The sequence below is a fragment of the Bos grunniens genome, chromosome 3 (assembly GCF_055505025.1).
Source record: "Bos grunniens cultivar Pamir isolate PY7600 chromosome 3, Bosgru_T2T1.0, whole genome shotgun sequence".
Classification (NCBI taxonomy): Eukaryota; Metazoa; Chordata; class Mammalia; order Artiodactyla; family Bovidae; genus Bos; species Bos grunniens.
Window position 1 is genome coordinate 8,396,665 of NC_141167.1, and position 19,535 is coordinate 8,416,199.

A 19,535-nucleotide genomic window follows, 5' to 3' on the forward strand; every position below is an offset into this window, starting at 1 on the left:
CACGAGAAGCTGGATGAGGCTTGGGGATGATAAACCACACTTACAAAGACAGACATTGCAGTCGTCGGCACTCGCACTTCTTTACCAGCACCGGGATGAGGATCCACGTTATCCTGGGGAACTGGAAAGGAAGAGACAGAGCGCCTCCTAAGAAGTAACATAAAGGACAATATTAGGACTGTGTGGGCTCACTGTCCGCCCACCTCTCAGCAGGGACTCAAAGACACCTTTTATCAGTAGCTTCTTTTCCCTTCAAGACCCTCCAAACCACAGAACGAGCCCCCCGAGTCGGAAGCCCCCTGACGCAGTGACAACTGGAAAGACAGCACTTACCTTCGCTCTCCTCCTCGCTAACTCACGGACTCCAAAACACAACACTGAAAAGCAAGCCTGAACAACCGCTGCCCCCATCAAATAAACCGCTAGACACGTCCTCAGCTTAAAGTGACCACGTGCTCCAAGGGGGCTCGTGGGTATTTTCACAAAACTATTTCAACATGATTCCTATGCCTGGTTACCATCATCCTCGGGGTACGCTTGTGGTCAGGGTGGAGCTGAACACATGCCAAAAGGAAGAGCGGCCAGAGCTTGAGTTAACTGTACAAAGAGCTCAACCTATCTGCCCCGCTCAGAGGGCGGACGCGGTGTCTAGGCGCATGCAAAGCGTCCTGGTTATTGGCACACGGACGCGTGATGGCTGGGCAGTGAAGCGGTGATGAACGTGGTTATCAGTGACCCACACTCGCATGCTGGGCTAGGACAGGATAATGTTTTCACCTGGCAGCATCAGAAGAGTGATGTCCCAAAAGGGGAGACTCGGACAGACTAAAGGGTAAGGCCAGAGGTCAGCACGCAGCGGGATTAAGAGAGGAAGTTGAGGGAAAAAAGGAAGAAGCTAAATGAAAAGCTGAAATTAAGGCATCTGCATATACTCTGCACTGAGATTCTGGTGCACGTTTAAAAAACACTAACAAATCATATACATGTACTTAGGTATATTTATACACACATATATATACACACAAGGAAAGGTGAAGGTTTTCTAACCTACCCAAAGATATTAGTGATAGAATCCAGAAGGCCTCCAGCAGGCTGCGAGAGTCGCTTACTAAAGAGGAGGGGAGGATAGGTTTAAACCTTAGAAACATTCTGCCCAAACAATCAATCAAAAACAGTCCACAAAAGTTCGTTCCTGGGGGTATGTTTCCCACCGAGTGCCCAAACTCCAGCAGAGAAAACCCTCCAGGGACTGAACCACCAGAAAACAGAGGGAAAATAAAGGGAACACTCAGCCTCGAAATCTCAAAAAGAGTAAGATTCCCTAGGCTTAAATTAACTTCCCCGGAAATGATGCTTTGGACAATAAACTAACTGACCTAACAACTTCTAGTATGGTTAAGGACAAACCCCATCGTTTTGGTCCTGCTTTGGCAAATTAAAAAAAAATCCTGGAGCCCTGGTAAGAATTAAACAGTATGCGCTAAACAATCACCCAGCCTAACAAGGTCCCTCTTTCAGGAAGTTGCTACCACTTCTTTCTGCTTCTCTTCACGGCTGGAGGCACCACTGAGGGATGGCTCCCTCCTACTTACGGAGGGGCGACTGGAGAAAGATGGGGACGCTCTGGAGCCCATACCCTCCATGGTCGAGTGAGGGGGGCTGCACGCTCAGCCAGGGGCCCTGCACTGCTCTCTGGTCCTGCCCACGGCAGCTGCCAGGGTGCCCCCCATTCCTGGCACAACCTGTCTACTTACGTGGCCGCTCTGCTGATGGCTCGCACGGGAGAGGTCTCCTCAGGGTGCTCAGAGGTTTCATCCACGAGGACTTCAATATCATCATCCCTGGAAAGAAGGGCGAGAGGCCAAGCCTTTGCTTCTGCTGAACAGAAGCTCTGTGATGGGCCTGCTCTGCTAAGGCCAACAGGCAACACCACTTCCTAATCACACACAGCCCAGGAGTCTTGGCTGGGACAGAGTCGGTTTCAGCTTCTCTGAAGAAAAAGGAACTTCCATCAGAGCAACATGAAAAGAAACAATCTAAGTTGGATCCAGAACTCCAGCTGAAAATAACCTGAGAAGGGAGCTTTGGATCTCTTCAGGTCTAAAGACAGCTCCCACTTGAAAAGCACTGAAATAATGGCTTATTAAGTCCCTAACCACATAACCAGGAGCAAGGAAGATTTTCCTTTTCAGAAGTCTCCTGCACGCCAACCACCAGACTGCGGCACTCAGCAAGAAACAGTTCCCAGGAGGCGGGCTCAGCAACACATGGAGGACAGCGAGGGGCAGCTGCGGTGCGCAGGAGAACGCCAGGACGAGGGGAGCGTCCAGGGCAGGAAGCACATGGACTGCTGAAGGGCCAAGAGACCAATAGGCGCGTAAACAACCCGGCGCTAAGTACCACTTAAGAACAGAAGACAGGACAGCGGAGTCTAAACGCAGTTCATCTTTGACTCTGGCTGTTTGATGCTTAAGTACTTGGTGTTTCTGACATTTGGTAAGTTCATCACATTACATGCAAAATAAGTCACAATAATGTGCTCCTGGGGTCTACCCTGGTGGGCCAGTGGCTAAAACTCTGTGCTCCCAACGTAGGGGGCCTGGGTTCGATCCCTGGTCAGGGAACTTGATCTCACGTGCCGCAATTAAGAGTTTACATGCCTCAACTAAAGATCCCACAGGCCACAACAAAGGACAAAGATCTTGCGTGCCGCAACTTGACATGGCCAAATAAATACTAAAAAAAAGAATGTGATCCTCTGCTGTTTATCCCACCAGACGCAAAGCCCCTCTGGAATTCCCCTTCCTCCCCATTTTCCTGGTTGGAGGAAAGGCAAGTAATTAGTTTGGTCTTAACGACCTCCTACCAAGTTGCAATCTTCATGGAGAAGTAAACTGATAAAAACTAATAACCTGAGACTTTATTACCAAATGTTTGGATTCATAGGAACTTGGAAGAGCTTCTCCCATGATTAATTATCTGGATTATGTAAATGTAATCTATACTTCAGAACCTGTTACCAAGCAAGTCAAACCAAGTGCAAGTAAATTTATTTTCCTTGGCTACTGATTCCAGGATCCCGTGTAACTGACCCCCATCTTGGCCAGGGCTGAGAGAACAAAGGCGGGCCTGGAGACAGAGAACAGGCTGGGCTTTCTTCTCCTCTCACTGGTGGTTTGGGAGAGCCATCTGTGTTCACACAAGGGTAACAACAGAAGAGCAGAGACAGCAAGAGTGATAAACATGAGCTGAGCCCATGTAAATGGTTTAAGACAGAGCTGAATAGTTGCAGGTACTTGAAACTGCGCAAAGACCGCGAACCACGAGAAAACACCAGCATCTGGTAACTTATCAACACCCTTCAAAGATGGAAGAAGCCCTACAATTAGGGAAGCACGGGAGAGTAAGAGCAGGACTTTACAGACACCCTGAGGTCTCCAGCCTGCCCCACCACTTGCTCTGTGGCTGGGGCAGGACGCGTGACCTTTCTACACCTACTCACCTGTTCACACTGGCCAACAGCAGGCAAGACAAACAATGCTTTCATCAGCTGTTACTTTTAAGGAGAACCAAATCTCACTTCTAGATCAACTATCTACTTTGCAGCTCTGGGCAAAAATACCTGACATTCACTTTCCCCATGTGGGAAAGCAGAAGATAGACACACACGCTACATCTAAAAGCAAAGGCTTGGTGTGAGATCTGCTATAAGTCAAGACCTTTGGCCGATGACCCCTAGATGAAATGAAACCATTCCCCTCCCTTTATAAGGAAGCAACCAACATTTTAAAAGGATCATAACCATAATACTGTATTTCACGATATTATTTCAGTGTCGGGGGGGGGCGGGGGGGGGAGGGCAGGGGGGGGAAACAAATCCTGAACCAGAGCAAAGGGAATTTAGTCACTAAAATACCCACCACTCTCAAAACAAAGCCTCAAATCTCAGGGAAGACCCTCCACCTGACTCCAGATTAGGAAAAACTCTATCTTGATTCAATTCCTTGTGTTCCAGGAGATCCCAGTTTTTACTCAGGCTTCAAAAGTTTGCCCAAACTCCACATAAAGTCACAAACCAAGCAGAGAGCAGGAGACACAACCGGAGCCCAGCATCACACTGCAACGGCTCCAACTAGAGGTAGAAAGTGGGTCAGGATGTCAACAGGAAGACATCGAGGCTGTCGCTGGTTAAGGGTGAAGGAAGTCAGAACTCACCCTTCCTGGAAGCCAACAACTTCCTGGAAAGTAATGAGTGTTTTTCATTTTCTCTAAGTCTTTTACTTTTCTTTCTACAATCTATAAAATGGTTTCACAGAAACAAAACATTATAAAGCTATTTCAGAAGAGCAAACCAAATGACTAAGAGCACAGTTTTAATATGCACTTCTCTACTCACTGCTCAACTGGCAGAGGCTCCTTCGCTGCTTCTGCGAGCTCCTTCTGCAGCCGGGCTTGCCGCCTCCTATTAAAAAAAAAAAAAAGTCCACTATTTAGGTCTACTTAAAGCCAACAAGGGGTTTGGCTCTCAAAAGACTACTAGCTCTAATAATATATTTTAGATGCACTGAATATTCAAGTAACTACTGCCCTGGGCAACCATACCCAGAGGCCCAAACCCACACTTTTGCATCAGAAAGGACCCCATTATAATGGATTTTAGAACAAAGCCCTAGGAGGGATTATGTTATTAGAGAAAGCAATGAACCAGCAGAGAAGCCTGTCCATCGGGACCCAGGGCCTCTCAGGACAGAAGTGTGCACCAGGTTCATCCAGGGTTAGTCATGACGGAGACTTAGTTTTCTGCAGTAAACAGTCTCACACTAACATATCAAGAGCACGGATAAATAAAAATGTACGTATTCCTGGCACAGTTTTATTATTTTACAGGTTTTAACTCATTTAACACTTATAACAAGCTTTGAAGGTGAATACTACGATTCTCATTTTACAGATGCGGAAGCTGAGGTAGAGTGAGATTCTTCAGCTGTCAAAAATGTATGCAGCTTCAATTTACTAGGGCTGACACCCAAGTCTCGGCTGTGGCAGAAGTTTCACGGGGTCCGCAGTTGCTTCACTCTCTCCCACCTCTCAGAACCATTTTTGGCCTTCCTTCTCAAGTCCTAAATTCAGGAGCTTCTTAGCCTGTAAGCCTTGGTCTCCCTTGCTTTTCCACGGCGATTTCACTTCTATCTGTGGTTTTGCCTTTAAAGTGGGGGGACCCCCCCAACCTACAACTCCAGCCCTGCTCCTGAGCTCAGGTCAAGAATTCTGCTGGAAATTTTTTTTCTAAAATGCTTCTACCATAGTGGGAACTTTCAAATAGGGCAAGGTCCTGCATGTGACACAGCAGAATTTGGGACAGAACAAAGCTGTAGCTTAACAAAATGCTTTACACTCTCAATCCCATGCCTGACCTGGAAGATGAAAAGTCAGTTTTAGTTTACAGGGTAAGTGACAAAAAACACAAAAATTAACAGATTTTTCGTAGGTGGAATTAAGAGGTGACCTCTAAACCATCTCTGAGGGAAAAGCAGAGTCTCAGCGTGGAGTGTGTAACGCTCCTCTACAGGAGAGGCAGCCACCCGGCAGGGGCGGGTACGGCACACAGCTCAAGGCACGGGGAGAAGAAAACGGCCGCAGCCCGCTTTCATCAGAAAGGCCGACAGGAAACCTTCTCTGAGAGCTGACAGCTTCCCCAGGAGCGTCCCACACAGCGGCCACTGTGCCTGCAGGGACACACCCAGATGAGAGCTATTTCAAAAGAGCGTTCCACTGCAACCCAGGTAAACAGAAGCTGCTAGAAGGGGAAGGATACCTAATCTGGGAAACTGGTAGGAAGAGGGGTAGGGGAGAGGCTTCCGAGAAGGAGGAAATAGCTGCGTCAGGTGGTGAAAAGAACGCCCAGGCCCCACAGGCGCAGCCAGAGGGTGATTCGCACAAGGGCACATTCCCAGGAGAACATTTCCTGGGACACACCTGGGGCCGGTGTGCCACCCGCCTCACGCCCCGCTGTCACCAGAAAGCCCGGGCTGTTCTTGTCTGCAAGACGTTCCAGCACGCTCCCTCCGCGTAGCCGCAGGTCAGCTTCTCCGTCAGGCAGGTTCTCACCTGCAGCCTATCAACGTCCAGGGAAACCCCCGCGTCCTCACCGCTCCCCAGCTGCCTAAGAGCTCCACATATAAGCCACACGGGGAAGCCCAAGAACACTGGAGTGGGTAGCTGTTTCCTTCTCCAGCGGATCTTCCCGACCCAGGAATCACACCGGGGTCTCCTGCATTGCAGGGGGATTCTTTCCCAGCTGAGCTACCAGGGATGCCCTTATAAGCTACACAATTTAACTTAAACGTGAGACAGAAAGAATATGAAAAGGATAGCTCACTTTTTCTTAATATTAACTTAAGTATGTCTGTTTTAAAATGACTTCATAAAACCCCACTGTACAAAAATATCAGTTTCTTTTCCTCCCAAGGCAGACACTGCTTCTGACTTTTCACTTCTGTGAATAACAGATGATCACGGAATCGTATTTGTGAGCCACTTAGGATGAATGACTCACTTAGGATAAATTCCAGCAAGAGGAACGCTTTGCAGGCACCCGCCATCACCAGAGCCCTCCAGAGGGTTGGAAAATCAGCCCGCCCCCCATCAGAAATGTCCCACCTACCTTCCTCCCAACAACCCTTTTAACCAAATTCACGGAGCCCATCCACTTCTTTTACGATCTATGCTTTACATCCATCTGTCTGAATGCTCACCTGTTTCTTAATAGACTATACTAAGGACATGCATTTTACAGCTGCACACCCTCGTTGGTTGTTTTACAGTGTCCTTCAATGTTAAGAAACCTACGGTTTTCATACGGTTCATTTTTTATTACCATTACCTTTCATGTTTATAAAGCCTTCCAATACTCCTATTTAGGAACTTTTCACAAAACAACAGAGAGTAACATTTCTTCCTTCTACCTTTTGCTTTCTGTTTTCACACAGATTTCAAAATCTTTCTGCACACAGTATTTGGTAGGACTAAGGCTCATTGTTATTAAGGTTCTTTCCTATTCCGTGTATTTGTGCTTTTAGATTTTAACTACGATAATCTTTTCAAATTCTAAACTACTGACGTGGGGATTTAAAATCAAATGTTCTAAATCTTTTAGACTTATTACTAGTGACGTTGGCCCACAGTCATTCTGTACACTGGCAAGATCAGAATTTTTGGTTGGATCAATTTTATAAAATGAGGGGGGAGGATTTTAATCTTTTTCTAATTCTGGTTTAATTTATAATGTTCAAGAATTAGCTTTTCTTCTTGAAACATGGAAAGAATTCACTGGCAAATACAGTAATGTGCCAAAGCCCTTCAGGGAGGTAATCCTTGGCTCAGTTATAAAAGTGTTCTCATAAACGCAAGTCTCTTTTATACCCACAACTGCCCTTCTCCTTCTGTCGGTGTTCCCTGACGCCCCCTCCCCATGGTTAGAGCTGCCAGGTGTGCCTTGCTTTGCTAGGTTCTACTGTACCAACGCTGAGACTCAGACTGCGGGTTCATTCTCCCACCTTGAGTCCTTTTCATTCTCCGCGTTTAGGCGGTTGGCCTCCTGGGCTTTCTCGGCCATCCACCGGGTGACCAGCTCCTGGTTCTCCTCGGAAGTTTTCCGCAGCTTCTCCTCGAGGGCGGTGAAAGTGATCTGCAGGGCGTCATATTCATCCTTCAGGGTCTGGTTGGCTCTTTCAAGGTCCTGAAGCTTAGTGCGTAGCTCCTGGCACTCGGTCTCCAGGTCAGAGATGGTCTGCAGGTATTCTGCAATTCTGAAAGCATGAGAGGAGCGAAACCATAGAGCTGCGTGAGCCTGGGCCCTGCAGTGACCTCAGCCACCAGCACAGGCACCTCACCTGGCCAAGCCCAGCCCCCGTGGTTTAGGGACAATTCCATTAGCAAAGGCAACACCTCGGGCAAAGTTCTCCAGACTCTGAATGACAAGCTAAGGCACCGTTCAGAGAAACAGGGTGGGAAGGAAGAGGGAGCTTCTGATGCTGAATAACAGTGGTGATGGGAGCTCAGCAGGAGGCCAGGGATCCATGCATTCCGACTGATCTCGCCCTCACTGAGGCTGAGCAAGCTCCCCACCTTTCTCTCTAAGCCTCCGGAGAGCCCTCGCAGCAGACTTGGAGAACAGGCCCAAAGGAAACCCAGGCTCCCCTCCAGCTCGAAGGTCCCAGGTCTGGAGGCTCTGTTTATCTCGTCTGGCAGGCTTCTCCCAGATGAGGGATAACCTGCTCATAAGCGCGCCCCTGTTCCTGAGCCTTTTCTCGGTCCCACGCCCACCACAGGAGACGCCGCTCCCACAGGTGGCAGTGGCCGTGGGGAGAGCTGGGACTGCCTCGCGTTCGCTTCCCAGAGCCAAGCCTACACCTCAGGCGGGTGTGTGGGTGCAGGGATCCCGGCGGCCTGGGGGCACTGTGCTTGCCTTTCGCATCCCAGAGGGTAGAAAAGGACCCCGTGCTACGAGTGCACAGAAATGAAGCTGGTGCTGCGTCCAGTGTGGGGGCTGTGGGTCCAACGCGCAAGAGGGCGGCAGAACAGCAAGTGTGACCCCACGCCCGGTCCTGAAGGAGGCCTGGTCTCTACTCACTTGGCTTCGTTCATCTGCATCTCCTTGTCCTTCTGCTGCATTTGGTTATTCAGGTCAATCACCAACTGGGCTAACTGTGGGGGGTAAAGAACATGTTCATCATTAACAAGACAGTTTAGGACTTCACTTGGAAATTAGTAACAGTGACTTATTTTAAAGGAAACAAAACAAAACAAAAACCAGGTGCCTGTGCCTGTGGGGTTGGGCCAAGGCAGGAAGAAGAAACAAGCTGGTGGAAGAGAGAAGGGCCGACGGGAAGGCTCACAAGCTCAGCGTGTGCCTCCCACTGCAGGCAGCCTGGGACAGACCCGTGATGCTCCAGATTGCCTGCCGGGCTCCTGCTGAGAGCGCCTGTCTACCTCTCCACCCCAGCTACCTTTCCGGATTCTTTAGCTGATGAAACCATCAACGCAGCTGAAGATCTTTATAACTTGCCATTAGACCACCATCCAGGGCAAACAGAGCCCAGAAGGTGCTTCATCCTAATGAATTTTCCTGAAACTGCAGGGTTCACAGTTCATGATGGTTATCAGTAAAATGTTCAGTCGATCGAGGAGTAGGGTTCTTTCCACGTTTTCTCCGCTTGTCCCTTTCATGCCACCTGGGAGTTAACTCGAGGGTTGCTGATATTGGCGGGGGGGGGGGGTCCTCACCTTTCCTGTTGTTTCATTCCCACAGATAGAGCTGGCGATGCTGTATGCAACGTGGATGGCTGCAAATGCCCGTGAAGTGCCTGTCCCCCGCTGCCCCCACCCGCAGGGAGAGATGAGAAGGGCTATCTTTCTTTACCTCCCCACGTTTCTTGTGCAGTTCAGTCAGCTCTTCTTGGTGTTTAATTCTCAGCTGGGCCATTTCTTGCAGCTGACTATCATTCCATGAACCATCATGTCCGGGACTAAATGCCCCAACCAGGCAGATGAGGAGAACATGCAAGAAAGAGGGGGTAAAAAAAAGAAAAAAATAAGACCTTATTCCCCTTCCGTCAGACAATGGAATAGTAACTTTGGAATTTGAAGCCTGTACATGACAACACAGCCAATAAAGCAGTTCAGTTCTCCAGGCCAGTGGAGTCCTAAGTCACTACCAACCTGAAGTAGAAAGCGGGACCCGTGAGACACAGGTAAAACCAACCAGTCACAACCCAAACCACCAGCCGTGTCAGGAATAAAAGATGGCTTCTGGAATGACGTTCAGGTGAACAGGGAGGAGACAACGCAGTTCCCTCAGTCAACAAGTGTCTGAGAGCCAGCTCTGAGCCGGGCCTGTTCTGGGAGTGGGCAGAAGGGAGGGACACGAAGCTGTGCCCGTGTGACGCTGCGATCGGCCAAGAACACAGACCACAAGCGAGAGGGTGCACAGAGGCTGGTGGTCAGATGCGCTGTGAAGAAAAACGTAGCAGCGTAAATAAAGAGGGACAGGACGACAGGGCTCCTGCTCCACGTGGAGTGACCAAGGCAGCCCGAGAGGTGACGCCAGACTGGAGACGTGACAGCAGTGCAGAACTAGCCGTGCGGGCCTGGGGACGGGGCCGTGTGAGCGAGGGAACAGCAAGGGTCGCAGAGGCTGGAGGCGGGCTTCTCAGGTTAAGTGTGCCTGCACCCCCAGGGCAGGGGTGCAGGGGGTCAGAGAGGAGCAGGGAGGCCACGCAGTCTCCCAGAACCCTGAGGGCTGTGGCTTTTCCTCTGCATGACCGGAAGCCAGTGAGGGTGTTGAGCAGAGGAATGACTTACGTTTCAAAGGATCGCTATAGCGGCTGGGTGCAGAGCAGACTGCAGCGGGGCAAGGGCAGAAACAGGGAGATCAGTTAGCAAGTTATTTTACAGTCTGGACTCGAGGAAGTGCAGATCAGGACAGGGCAGCGGCAGGGGACATGGTGAGACGAGGTCAGATCCAAGCTAGATCCACCGCGGAGAGAGACTGCAGGACGTGCCTCTGAACTGGACGTGGGGAACAACAGAAAGACAGGAGTCGGGGATGACTTCAAGGCTTTTGGCCTGAGAGGCTGATCAAAGGCAGATGTCACCACCTCAGGAGGAAGGGCTGTGGGAGGAGGTGGGGGGGGCAGCGGCGGCTGAAGAATGAGGTCACCTTGGACATCCATGAGGGCACGCCGAGTGGAAACGGCACATTTATTAGAGCCTGACTTTAAGTAAAGAGGTCCAAGCTGGAGGCTGACACAGAGACGCTGTCAGCAAACAAATGCATCTGAAGCCATGGACTGAGTTCAGGCCACCTTGAGAGTCGACGGAGCTCGGGAGAGTCTGCAGGTGTGTGCAGACTACCTCAGAACCAGAAGTAGGTGATCAGACTGTGGGTGGGTGATTCAGGAAATGGGTCTCGGCTGGAGCTACAGATGAAGATCATCAGACTGTAGTGAGCAGCTGAAACCACCACCCAGAGGAAAGACGGCTGGCAACCTAGGGTACTACCATCTGAAGGGTGGATGGGGGGAGCATCTCCTCCCAGTGACTAGTAAGAGATAAAGAGGGAAAGGGGAGCAGAGTGATGCTCCCTCCATCTCTAGAAGTGTTTTTATCACAGGTGCTAAGATACCCTAATGCTGCGTTCTCTGAGCAACAGTGCTTCCTTAATCTTGGCCCAAGAGGTCAAAGTCTGGAGACTAGAAAGTGGCACATGCCTTATCAGAAACCACCCTAAATGAGGCAATAAAAGCAACAGGCCTGGGTAACTGTGTGTGAGAATTAGGAAGATAAGAAATAACTGCTATCAAATTCTCATTGTAATGCAAAGCAAAGCAAAACATCAAACTAGTCCCTTCTTCCAAGAAGCTGGCATTGTAGAGAAAAGATTCCTGAGACAAAGGCAAGGACCCAGGGCGCTCATTCCTCTGCTCAAAGCCTTTTCACTGCTTCCAATTTTACTCACCAAAAAAGTCAAACTTCTCATAAAAGCCGAGTGCTCTACTAGGCAGAGAAAAAGAAATCATCCAGACAGCAGGTTTTAAGAGACTCTTGGGCCTCATCCCAGATGGACTCACCAGGTCCAAGAAAAGGGCTGATAACCTGCGCTGATGGTCTGTGTCTCCAACACGCTCTTGGGACCTTCGGGTGGCTCACAAGGACTGAGCAGCCACTGAGACAGTCGTTCCTGAATGTTAGAGGCCATCAGAATCACCTAAAAGGTTTCCTGAAACAAGACTATTGGGCCCCACCCCGAGAGCTTCTGAAACAGGAGGTCTGGGGTGAGGCCCAACATTCCACATTTCTAACAAATTTCTGAGGCTGCAGTCCAGGTAGCGTACTTAGAAAACGGTTGGAGTCAACTACATCCCAGGCCAAGAGTTTCACTTTAATCTCTTCTGTTAGCAAAGGGATTAAAACACTGAAGAGGGGAGCCAGATAATTGATGACAGAAAGCATTTTAAGCACAGTGTGTTTTAGAATTAACTAGAATGGGATGGGCAGGGCAGGACTTAAGGACAGCCGGGAAAACATAGAACGCAACCCATCAGACCCTGTCTCTGGAACACCCGCCAGCACACACCTCTTTGAGTTGGTTTCCCCACGCGGCTCAGGTCCTTGAGAACAAGGACTCTGGCTTGTTCATCTTCATATCCCAGCGCCTGGCCCACACTGCAGTCACAACCTGTCTCAGTGAACAAGACCCCGCCACAGTCCGGAATGGAAGCACAGGTAAGCAAGGAAAGGGGCGGCACTCAAGGGCAAACCAAGGGTCAGACGCAGAGGATGCTGTGGGCAAGGAATCAACTGGCCCAGTGACCGCAGAGGGGGAGTGTCGCGACACTGAGGCAAAGAAGCCATAGCTGACTTGTGGAAAATAAGCACAGGAATGAGGCAGTCAGGAGGAGGCCTGGTTAGGAACACAAGTTTGCAGGAAGGCAAGGACCTCCATTTACATTACCACCCCAGTGCTGTGCTTAATCGCTCAGTCGTGTCTGACTCTTTTGCAACCCCATGGACTGTAGCCCGCCAGGCTCCTCTGTCCATGGGATTTCCCAGACAAGAATACTGGAGTGGGTAGCCTATCTCTTCTCCAGGGGAACATCCCAACCCAGGAATCAAACCGGGGTCTCCTGCACTGCAGGCAGATTCCTTATCAGCTGAGCTATCCGGGAAGCCCAACCACCCCAGTGATACTCAGTTAAAAGAATGTTGTATATTTATTTATAGTAGTTTTCCAAGCAAATGAATTTGGCTGATAGATAAAAGATGCAGGACTATAGTCACCAAGAGTCTTGTTGTTCAGCCGCTCAGTCGTGTCCGACTCTTTTCGATCCCAAGGACTGCAGCACACCAGGCTTCCCTACTGTTCACTATCTCCTGGAGCTTGTTCAAACTCATGTTCATTGAGTCAGTGATGCCACCCAACCATCTCATCCTCTGCCACCCCCTTTTCTTCCTGCCTTCAATTTTCCCCAGCATCAGGGTCTTTTCCAATGAGTTGGCTCTTTGCATCAAGTATTGGGGCCTGAATATTCATTTGAAGGACTGATGCTGAAGCGCCATTACCTTGGCCACCAAGAGTCTAAATAGAAATAAAATGTTTCAGGATTTCAGTTGACTGAATTTAGATGAAAAAAGGTCACGTGGCTTCTCTACACCTAAATTGACCAGAACACAGCAACTACTATTTTAAATACTGAGAAGGCCTCCCAGGGCCACAGCTTAGGCACGATCTCCTGAATTGTTCTTAGGCAGAAATGGAGCTGAGGCTGGGCCATCTGTCCCTCTCTCCACTCCAGTCCTTCCGGAGACCATCTCGCCAGATGAGGAAACATGGATGGCAGGTAATGAGCAGATATGGCGACCGGAATAAATGAAATAAGCTACCCCAAGCATTTCTGTTTTTCTTCTAAAACCCCAAGTTACCATCAACTTTGCTTTTACAATGGGTAAAATGTAACTGACATACCAAAAAACATGTAGATTTTAGAGCAAGAATGGGTATGGCTACCATGTAAGTTGTATGCATGCATAGTCATATCTGACCCTGTGCAACCCTTTGGACTGTAGCCTGCCAAGCTACTCTGTGCACGGCATTGTTTAGGCAAGAAGTGGGTGTCATTTCTTCCTCCAGGGGATCTTCCCAACCCAGGGATTGAACCTGCATCTCCTACACTGCAGTTGGATTCTTCACCCACTGAGCTATTGAAGAAACATGATGAACAAATGGAAAAGGAGGACAGTAAGACTCTAGAATGATTCCATTTAAGCTACTTAGGAGCCTCAGAGAGTGAATGACCCAAGTAAACACACCAAACTCCCTAACATGAACATACACTCACACATTTAATGAAGCAATACTTACCCTTCCTATTAAAATGCAGACTTCCCCCTAGTCTTTCTTTAAAAAAACAAAAAACAAAGCTTTCTGAAACTCACTAGTGTGACCGCATACTAAAATATGCTGCAACACACTGAACTAAAAAAGATTAAACAGACCTGTACCGCTTATGTTTACAGGCCTTTCAATCCTGTACCAGCAAGATCTATTTGAATCTGTTCAAGAGTACTTAAACCTTATTATTTAGAAAAAGTGAGGCTTCGTAGGCTAGAGGAGAAGCTGGCCTGGCCGCTCGTCTGAAGCAGTTTCTCAAGCTCACAGCGTACTGATGATGAGCCTTCTAGGTGGGGAAGTACCTACATGCCTTCAAAAAAAAAAAGAAAGATTTCAGCTATGTGGCTTCAGAAGCTTCGATTTGAAAGGAACTGACAAAAACTAAAAACTGTAAACTGAAAGTTGCTCAGTTGTGTCTGACTCTGCGAGCGCATGGACTATACAGTCCATGGAATTCTCCAGGCCAGGATACTGGAGTGGGTAGCCTTTCCCTTCTCCAGGGAAATCTTTCCAACCCAGGGATGGAACCCAGGTCCCCGCACTGCAGGCAGATTTTCTACCAGCTGAGTGACAAGGGAGGCCCCAACAAAACTGGAGCACAAACACAGTACTCGGTTTGCTTCGAAATGAGAGAAGTGACAACTGAACTGAGACAAGTTTCAATTAAAAGGGGGACATAAATAACAGAGGACAGTTTCCAAATACCTTATCTCATGCCTGTTTGGTACGTCATGCTTTTCGGCTTGTAGCTTATGGGCCAGCACTGAATGAAGATCTGACTTTTCCAGCAACTTGTTATCTATCAAAGAAAAAAAAGTTAATATAACCTATGTACACTTAATTACTACTCAATCTCTTATAGAGATCTGGACCAAAAAAAAAAAAATAATCAGAAGATGACAGGGCTGGTTTCACTTTTAAGAGGTATCACAATCCTAGGTATACTGCACTTTGTCACCAACTGTAGCAGTCGTCCAAACTCCAGAACATACACTCCTTAGATGCTTCCTGGCCTAAGCACAGGCAGCCAGACAAAGGAATCTGAAAACTCCCCCAAAACATTCCCCCTCCATTCTTTCTACCCCCACAGCTTCCTACCTGGGGAAGAAGAAACAAACAACACACCAAAACACAACGGGAAAATGAAGTGCTGTGCACCACTGAGTGCAAGAGGAAAACTCTACCTTAAAGTCAGGGCAGGGCGCTAGGGACACAGACACAAACCAGAGTCCCTGACCACAGGAGCTGAAATACACACGGGTGGGGAGGGTGCAGGTCAAGAATAAAAAGGAAGAGAAAAAGTGAGTTTTTACTCATTTTCTCAGATGGTTTCACAGGTGAAGCAGACAGACAGTCCAGGCAGAAGGTCTAGAGCTGCCTAGCAGGTGGCCAGAAATAAAGTCACTCCAACACATGAGAGGGCAGGATGAGAAAATTCAGACCTCTTCTTACTGGCAACGGTGAAACAACAGAGTTTAAAAGCAAGTAGTAACTGGAAGGACTGATGCTGAAGCTCCAATCCTTTGGCCACCTGATGCGAAGAGCCAACTCATTGGAAAAGACCCTGATGCTGGCAAAAATTGACAGCAAAAGGGGAAGGGAGCAGCAGAGGATGAGATGGTTGGATAGCATCACCGACTCAACGGACCTGAACTTGAGCAAACTCCAGGAGATAGTGAAGGACAGGGAAATCTGGTGTGCTATAGTCCGTGGGTGGCAAAGAGTCGGACATGACTTAGCAACTCAACAAGTGACATTAACAGATAGTAACCAGTAAGAAGTCAAAGGTTATCCTGAGGTTCCCTGCTTGACCAACTAGGTGCAAGATCCTAACACGCTGAAGAATACAGGAGCAGAGAGTTCAAAATAGGGAGTTCTCGAACCATAATATATGTGACAGGGAGCACAATAAAGGAAGCCAAAAGTCAAGTCAGGGCTAGAAATGACGTGGACGCAGGGGGCCAGTGAGATCAGAAGTGGAAGGAGGTGCACTAAGCAGAACAAGAAAGTGACGCTGGGAAACTTACAGAAAACCCACACTTGATGTGGGCTTTCACTAACCCCACACGTCTGAGATGACAGCGCCTTCATGACAAAAATGCCACAGGATTCATGCCAGGGACCATTCCTGGTCAAGAAGAGCTTGTCTTTCCTCTTAAAGAGTTGAGCCCCACTTTTTTGATCTCTGAAGACGGAAAGCCTGGTTAGAAACAGAAACACTGTCTTCATTGATATTAATTTAATAAACTACCTCAGAAGAGGGAAGGGATTCCAACCTTGAATGTTCCCCTGTGTCCAAGAGCCCTGATAAAGATCTTCGAAAATATTACAGAGGGATGCCTGGTGATATCGGGTCTTTCAAAGGACAGGAGGTATTCAAAAGGGATCCTTCCTAAAAGCTCCTCTCACTCAAGAGCAGGATGGAGAGGGAGGGGAGGCCTCCTGCAGTCCCCACGGCCTCTTCTCATCTTCCTCTTCAGGCCCAGAGGCAGGACTGACAGCAAACTCTGCCCCCTTCTTTGAGAAGCGGGGCAATGAAGAGTGGGACCATTTCGCAGTCAACCCCTGCCTAACCCAGAGATCTGCACAGGCCAGGGCAGCCGCGTCCTACTGTTCCTCACCCTGGTCTCCTCTCCAACCGCTCCCCCGCCCAGGCTTGTACTCCTCACTAGGCTGTTTTAAGACATGGTCCCTCTTAAAACAGGACTGACCTGTCTTTCTGACTAGCCTTCAGCATCCTCCACCCTCCTTCAAGATGTCCATTTTCAAAGTGCAGAAAAACATTCAATTGTGTCAATGCGATGACAAGCAAGCACCTTCCATTTATAGGCAATTAAGTAGATGGCTTTCAAAGCACTTGTATGCCCAGCACTGCATTTATGAAGCAGGCAAGGCAAGCTTTACCCCAATTTTATAGATGCAGGTAAGGGAGGCTGGTAAGGGGATTGTGGTCAGACTGTCAATCCGATTTGACTTTTAGTGTGTTATCAGCTTTTGAAGAATAAGCATGTGATGAAATACCTGGTGACTAGAATCTATGTAACCCATGAGGAGTCACATTTGAATAAGGAGTTTCCTGTGCTTCTGGCTTTCTGAACTGGGCTGCCAGTCTCTTAAGAGTGTAAGGAATTAGCGCAACAGCGGCACACCCATCATCTCCCTTTTCCTCCATTTTAGTTAAGAGGATGAGCTCAGCTAGAACCATTTCTTGGGGAAACGTGAGAAAAGCAAAAAATGCAAAAAAGTTAGGAGCCATCAAGTCTGGGTCCTAATCCAGACCCTATCTACTCTGCCGTGCTACCCGGAGCCCAGAAAAACTACCTAACCTCTCTCGGTCTCAGATTCCTCATTTGTATAAAGGGCAACAGGACCTGTTTCAGGGAATTTTCAGAAAGAAAGTGAAACAATACGTGCCAAATACTGCAGAACTCAAGCTTGTCTATACATCAGAATTACTTGGGGAGCAGCAAGAAATACTGACCCCTGTGTCCCAGCCCATTCCTGTGGTTTAGTTGGTCTGGGGTATGGCCAGGACTTTCTAATTTTTTAAAAGATCCCCATCTAATTCTAACCTGCAGGTATGGGTAGGAACCACAAATTTAGCAGGATCAGAATTCAATGAAGGACATTAACTACTATTACACTGAACCTCATCATCAACAGAATTTGAGACCTAAAGGCACACTTCAAGGGGTAGATCTGGAACCAGAGGTTCCAAGAGTGCCCGTTTCTTCCCCCAAATGTGTCATCAGTTAGGGTAAAATGGGGGGCAAGGTAAGGAAATGCTCATTAGAAGACGTCTAAGGGCACAACCAGTCCATCCTAAAGAAAATCAGTCCTGAATATTCATCGGATGCTGAAGCTGAAACTCCAACACTTTGGCCACCTGAAGCTTAGAACTGACTCACTGGAAAAGACCCTGATGCTGGGAAAGACTGAAGGCAGGAGGAGAAGGAGAAGACAGAGGATGAGATGGTTGGATGGCATCGCTGACTCAATGGACGTAAGTTTGAGCAAGCTCCAGGAGATGCTGATGGACACGGAAGCCTGGCCTGCTGCAGTCCATGGGATCACAAAGAGTCCGACGTGACTGAGTGACTGAACTGAACTGAAGGGCACAAACTTTTTTGTACTCAAATTGCTGCGGCGGCGGTGGGTGTGGGCCACCTTTTTCATATCCAAGTCTTCAGTAACAGTAAAGCCTACTATGTCCCGACTAAAAAGTGAATTAAGACTCAAGATGTGTCACAAAGAACACCAAGGCGGAGCGTAAGGACAGGTCTTGAGAAATGAAAGGCAAACATTTCGTGATACTCAGAGCACTATGCTAATGCTTCAAGTCAGTGACCGCTTCAGTAACACGATGCCCGAAATAGCCCGTTTCTGGAAGCTGCCTATTTAATTACACAAGTATTGTGTGCGGAACACCTGGGATTCACACATACAAACGTGAACGGCGCCTGCCCATGAAGAAAATCCAAGGCTTACAGGGAAACCCTCCACAGTAACACCCAAGGATAAACGGAAAAGGGGAAAAGATACAAAAAGGCACGGGGCCGTGCCAGGCGTTGGGAACCCGGGGCGGCATCGAGGCGCGCGAGAGGCGCCGGGGCTCGGCCTGGGGTTCCTGCTGGCGGCCCCGCGTGCCTCGGCGGGGTCCGCCCGCCCGCCCCCGAGGCCCGCCCGCCCTCCGGGCCCGCCCGCCGCTCACACTGCAAGATGATCTCCTCGAACGCCTGCCTCTGCAGCCGGTCCCGGCGCCTCAGCTCCTCCGAGATGTGGCGCTTCCAACGCGGGAAGACGGCAGCGCGGAGGCCCGACGACATGTCGCCTGCTGCCCCGGCGCCTCAGCGCCGCTGATCCGAGCGCAGACTGGCGGCCGCGGCCCGCACCATGAGGGAACCAGCGGGCGCGGGAAGGCCAGCGGCCCCTGCAATCAGCTCCACGCAGAGGCCGCCCCCGAAGCCATCCAGGACGGACTTCCGGCTCCTGACGGAAATGGCTTTGAACCGAGCCGGAAAGCCCGCCTTCTCATCAGACGTCTCGCGCCACGCGCACGCCGGCGTCCGGCGCCGACTTGCGGCGCTGGCTGATGACATCATCCCTATACCGGAAGTGCCTGTGGCAGAGATGTGGCCGCTGGGAGGCGTGGGGGCCACGTTGGAGGCTTGGTCCGCGGGTTGGGGAAGGAAACAAAGGACGGCTTCCGCCCACTTGCTGTCCCCTTTGCTTGCTTTTCCGCGTTTTATACTTTCTTTCCTAGCCTACCTCTGTTTTCTTCAGTTTACTGAGCAGAAGTAAACTCCCCACATGGTAACTGTGTGATCAAGGATAAGTGACAACCTTCCTAAGCCTCAGCTTCCTAGTCTGTAAAATTGCTCGCGCTCTAAATCGCTTCAGTTGTGTTACAGTCTCTGCGACCCTATGGACTTTGGCCCGCCAGGCTCCTCTGTCCATGGGATTCTCCAGGCAAGAATACTGGAGTGGGTTGTCATTTCCTCCTCCAAGGCATCTTCTCAACCCAGGGATCAAACCTGCATCTCTTACATCTGCTGCATTGGCAGGCGGGTTCTTTACCACTAGC

At 49.2% G+C, this 19,535-nt stretch overlaps 1 protein-coding gene across 18 annotated transcripts in view; it reads right to left on the reverse strand.

Annotated features, from left to right (window-relative positions):
* ATG16L1 (autophagy related 16 like 1) overlaps window positions 1-18,927 on the reverse strand; it is a 44,129-nt gene extending 25,202 nt beyond the window's left edge. For 3 of the 18 annotated variants that reach the window (XM_086377606.1, XM_086377588.1, XM_086377696.1), the window contains exons 1-10: window positions 18,663-18,927; window positions 14,657-14,750; window positions 9,422-9,527; window positions 8,633-8,706; window positions 7,557-7,808; window positions 4,397-4,462; window positions 1,755-1,841; window positions 1,052-1,108; window positions 778-825; window positions 45-147 (exon numbers count right to left, since the gene is read on the reverse strand). In XM_086377606.1, coding sequence (XP_086233732.1) covers window positions 45-147; window positions 778-825; window positions 1,052-1,108; window positions 1,755-1,841; window positions 4,397-4,462; window positions 7,557-7,808; window positions 8,633-8,706; window positions 9,422-9,527; window positions 14,657-14,750; window positions 18,663-18,777 — 1,002 coding nt within the window. In that variant the 5' untranslated portion in view covers window positions 18,778-18,927. Of the gene's footprint in view, window positions 1-44; window positions 148-777; window positions 826-1,051; window positions 1,109-1,754; window positions 1,842-4,396; window positions 4,463-7,556; window positions 7,809-8,632; window positions 8,707-8,897; window positions 8,922-9,285; window positions 9,528-9,720; window positions 9,987-10,362; window positions 10,504-13,921; window positions 14,036-14,656; window positions 14,751-18,662 lie in introns of those variants that run through there. The other 15 variants (XM_086377628.1, XM_086377597.1, XM_086377706.1 and 12 more) reach the window with 10 other exon arrangements.
* Window positions 18,928-19,535: the final 608 nt, after the last annotated feature.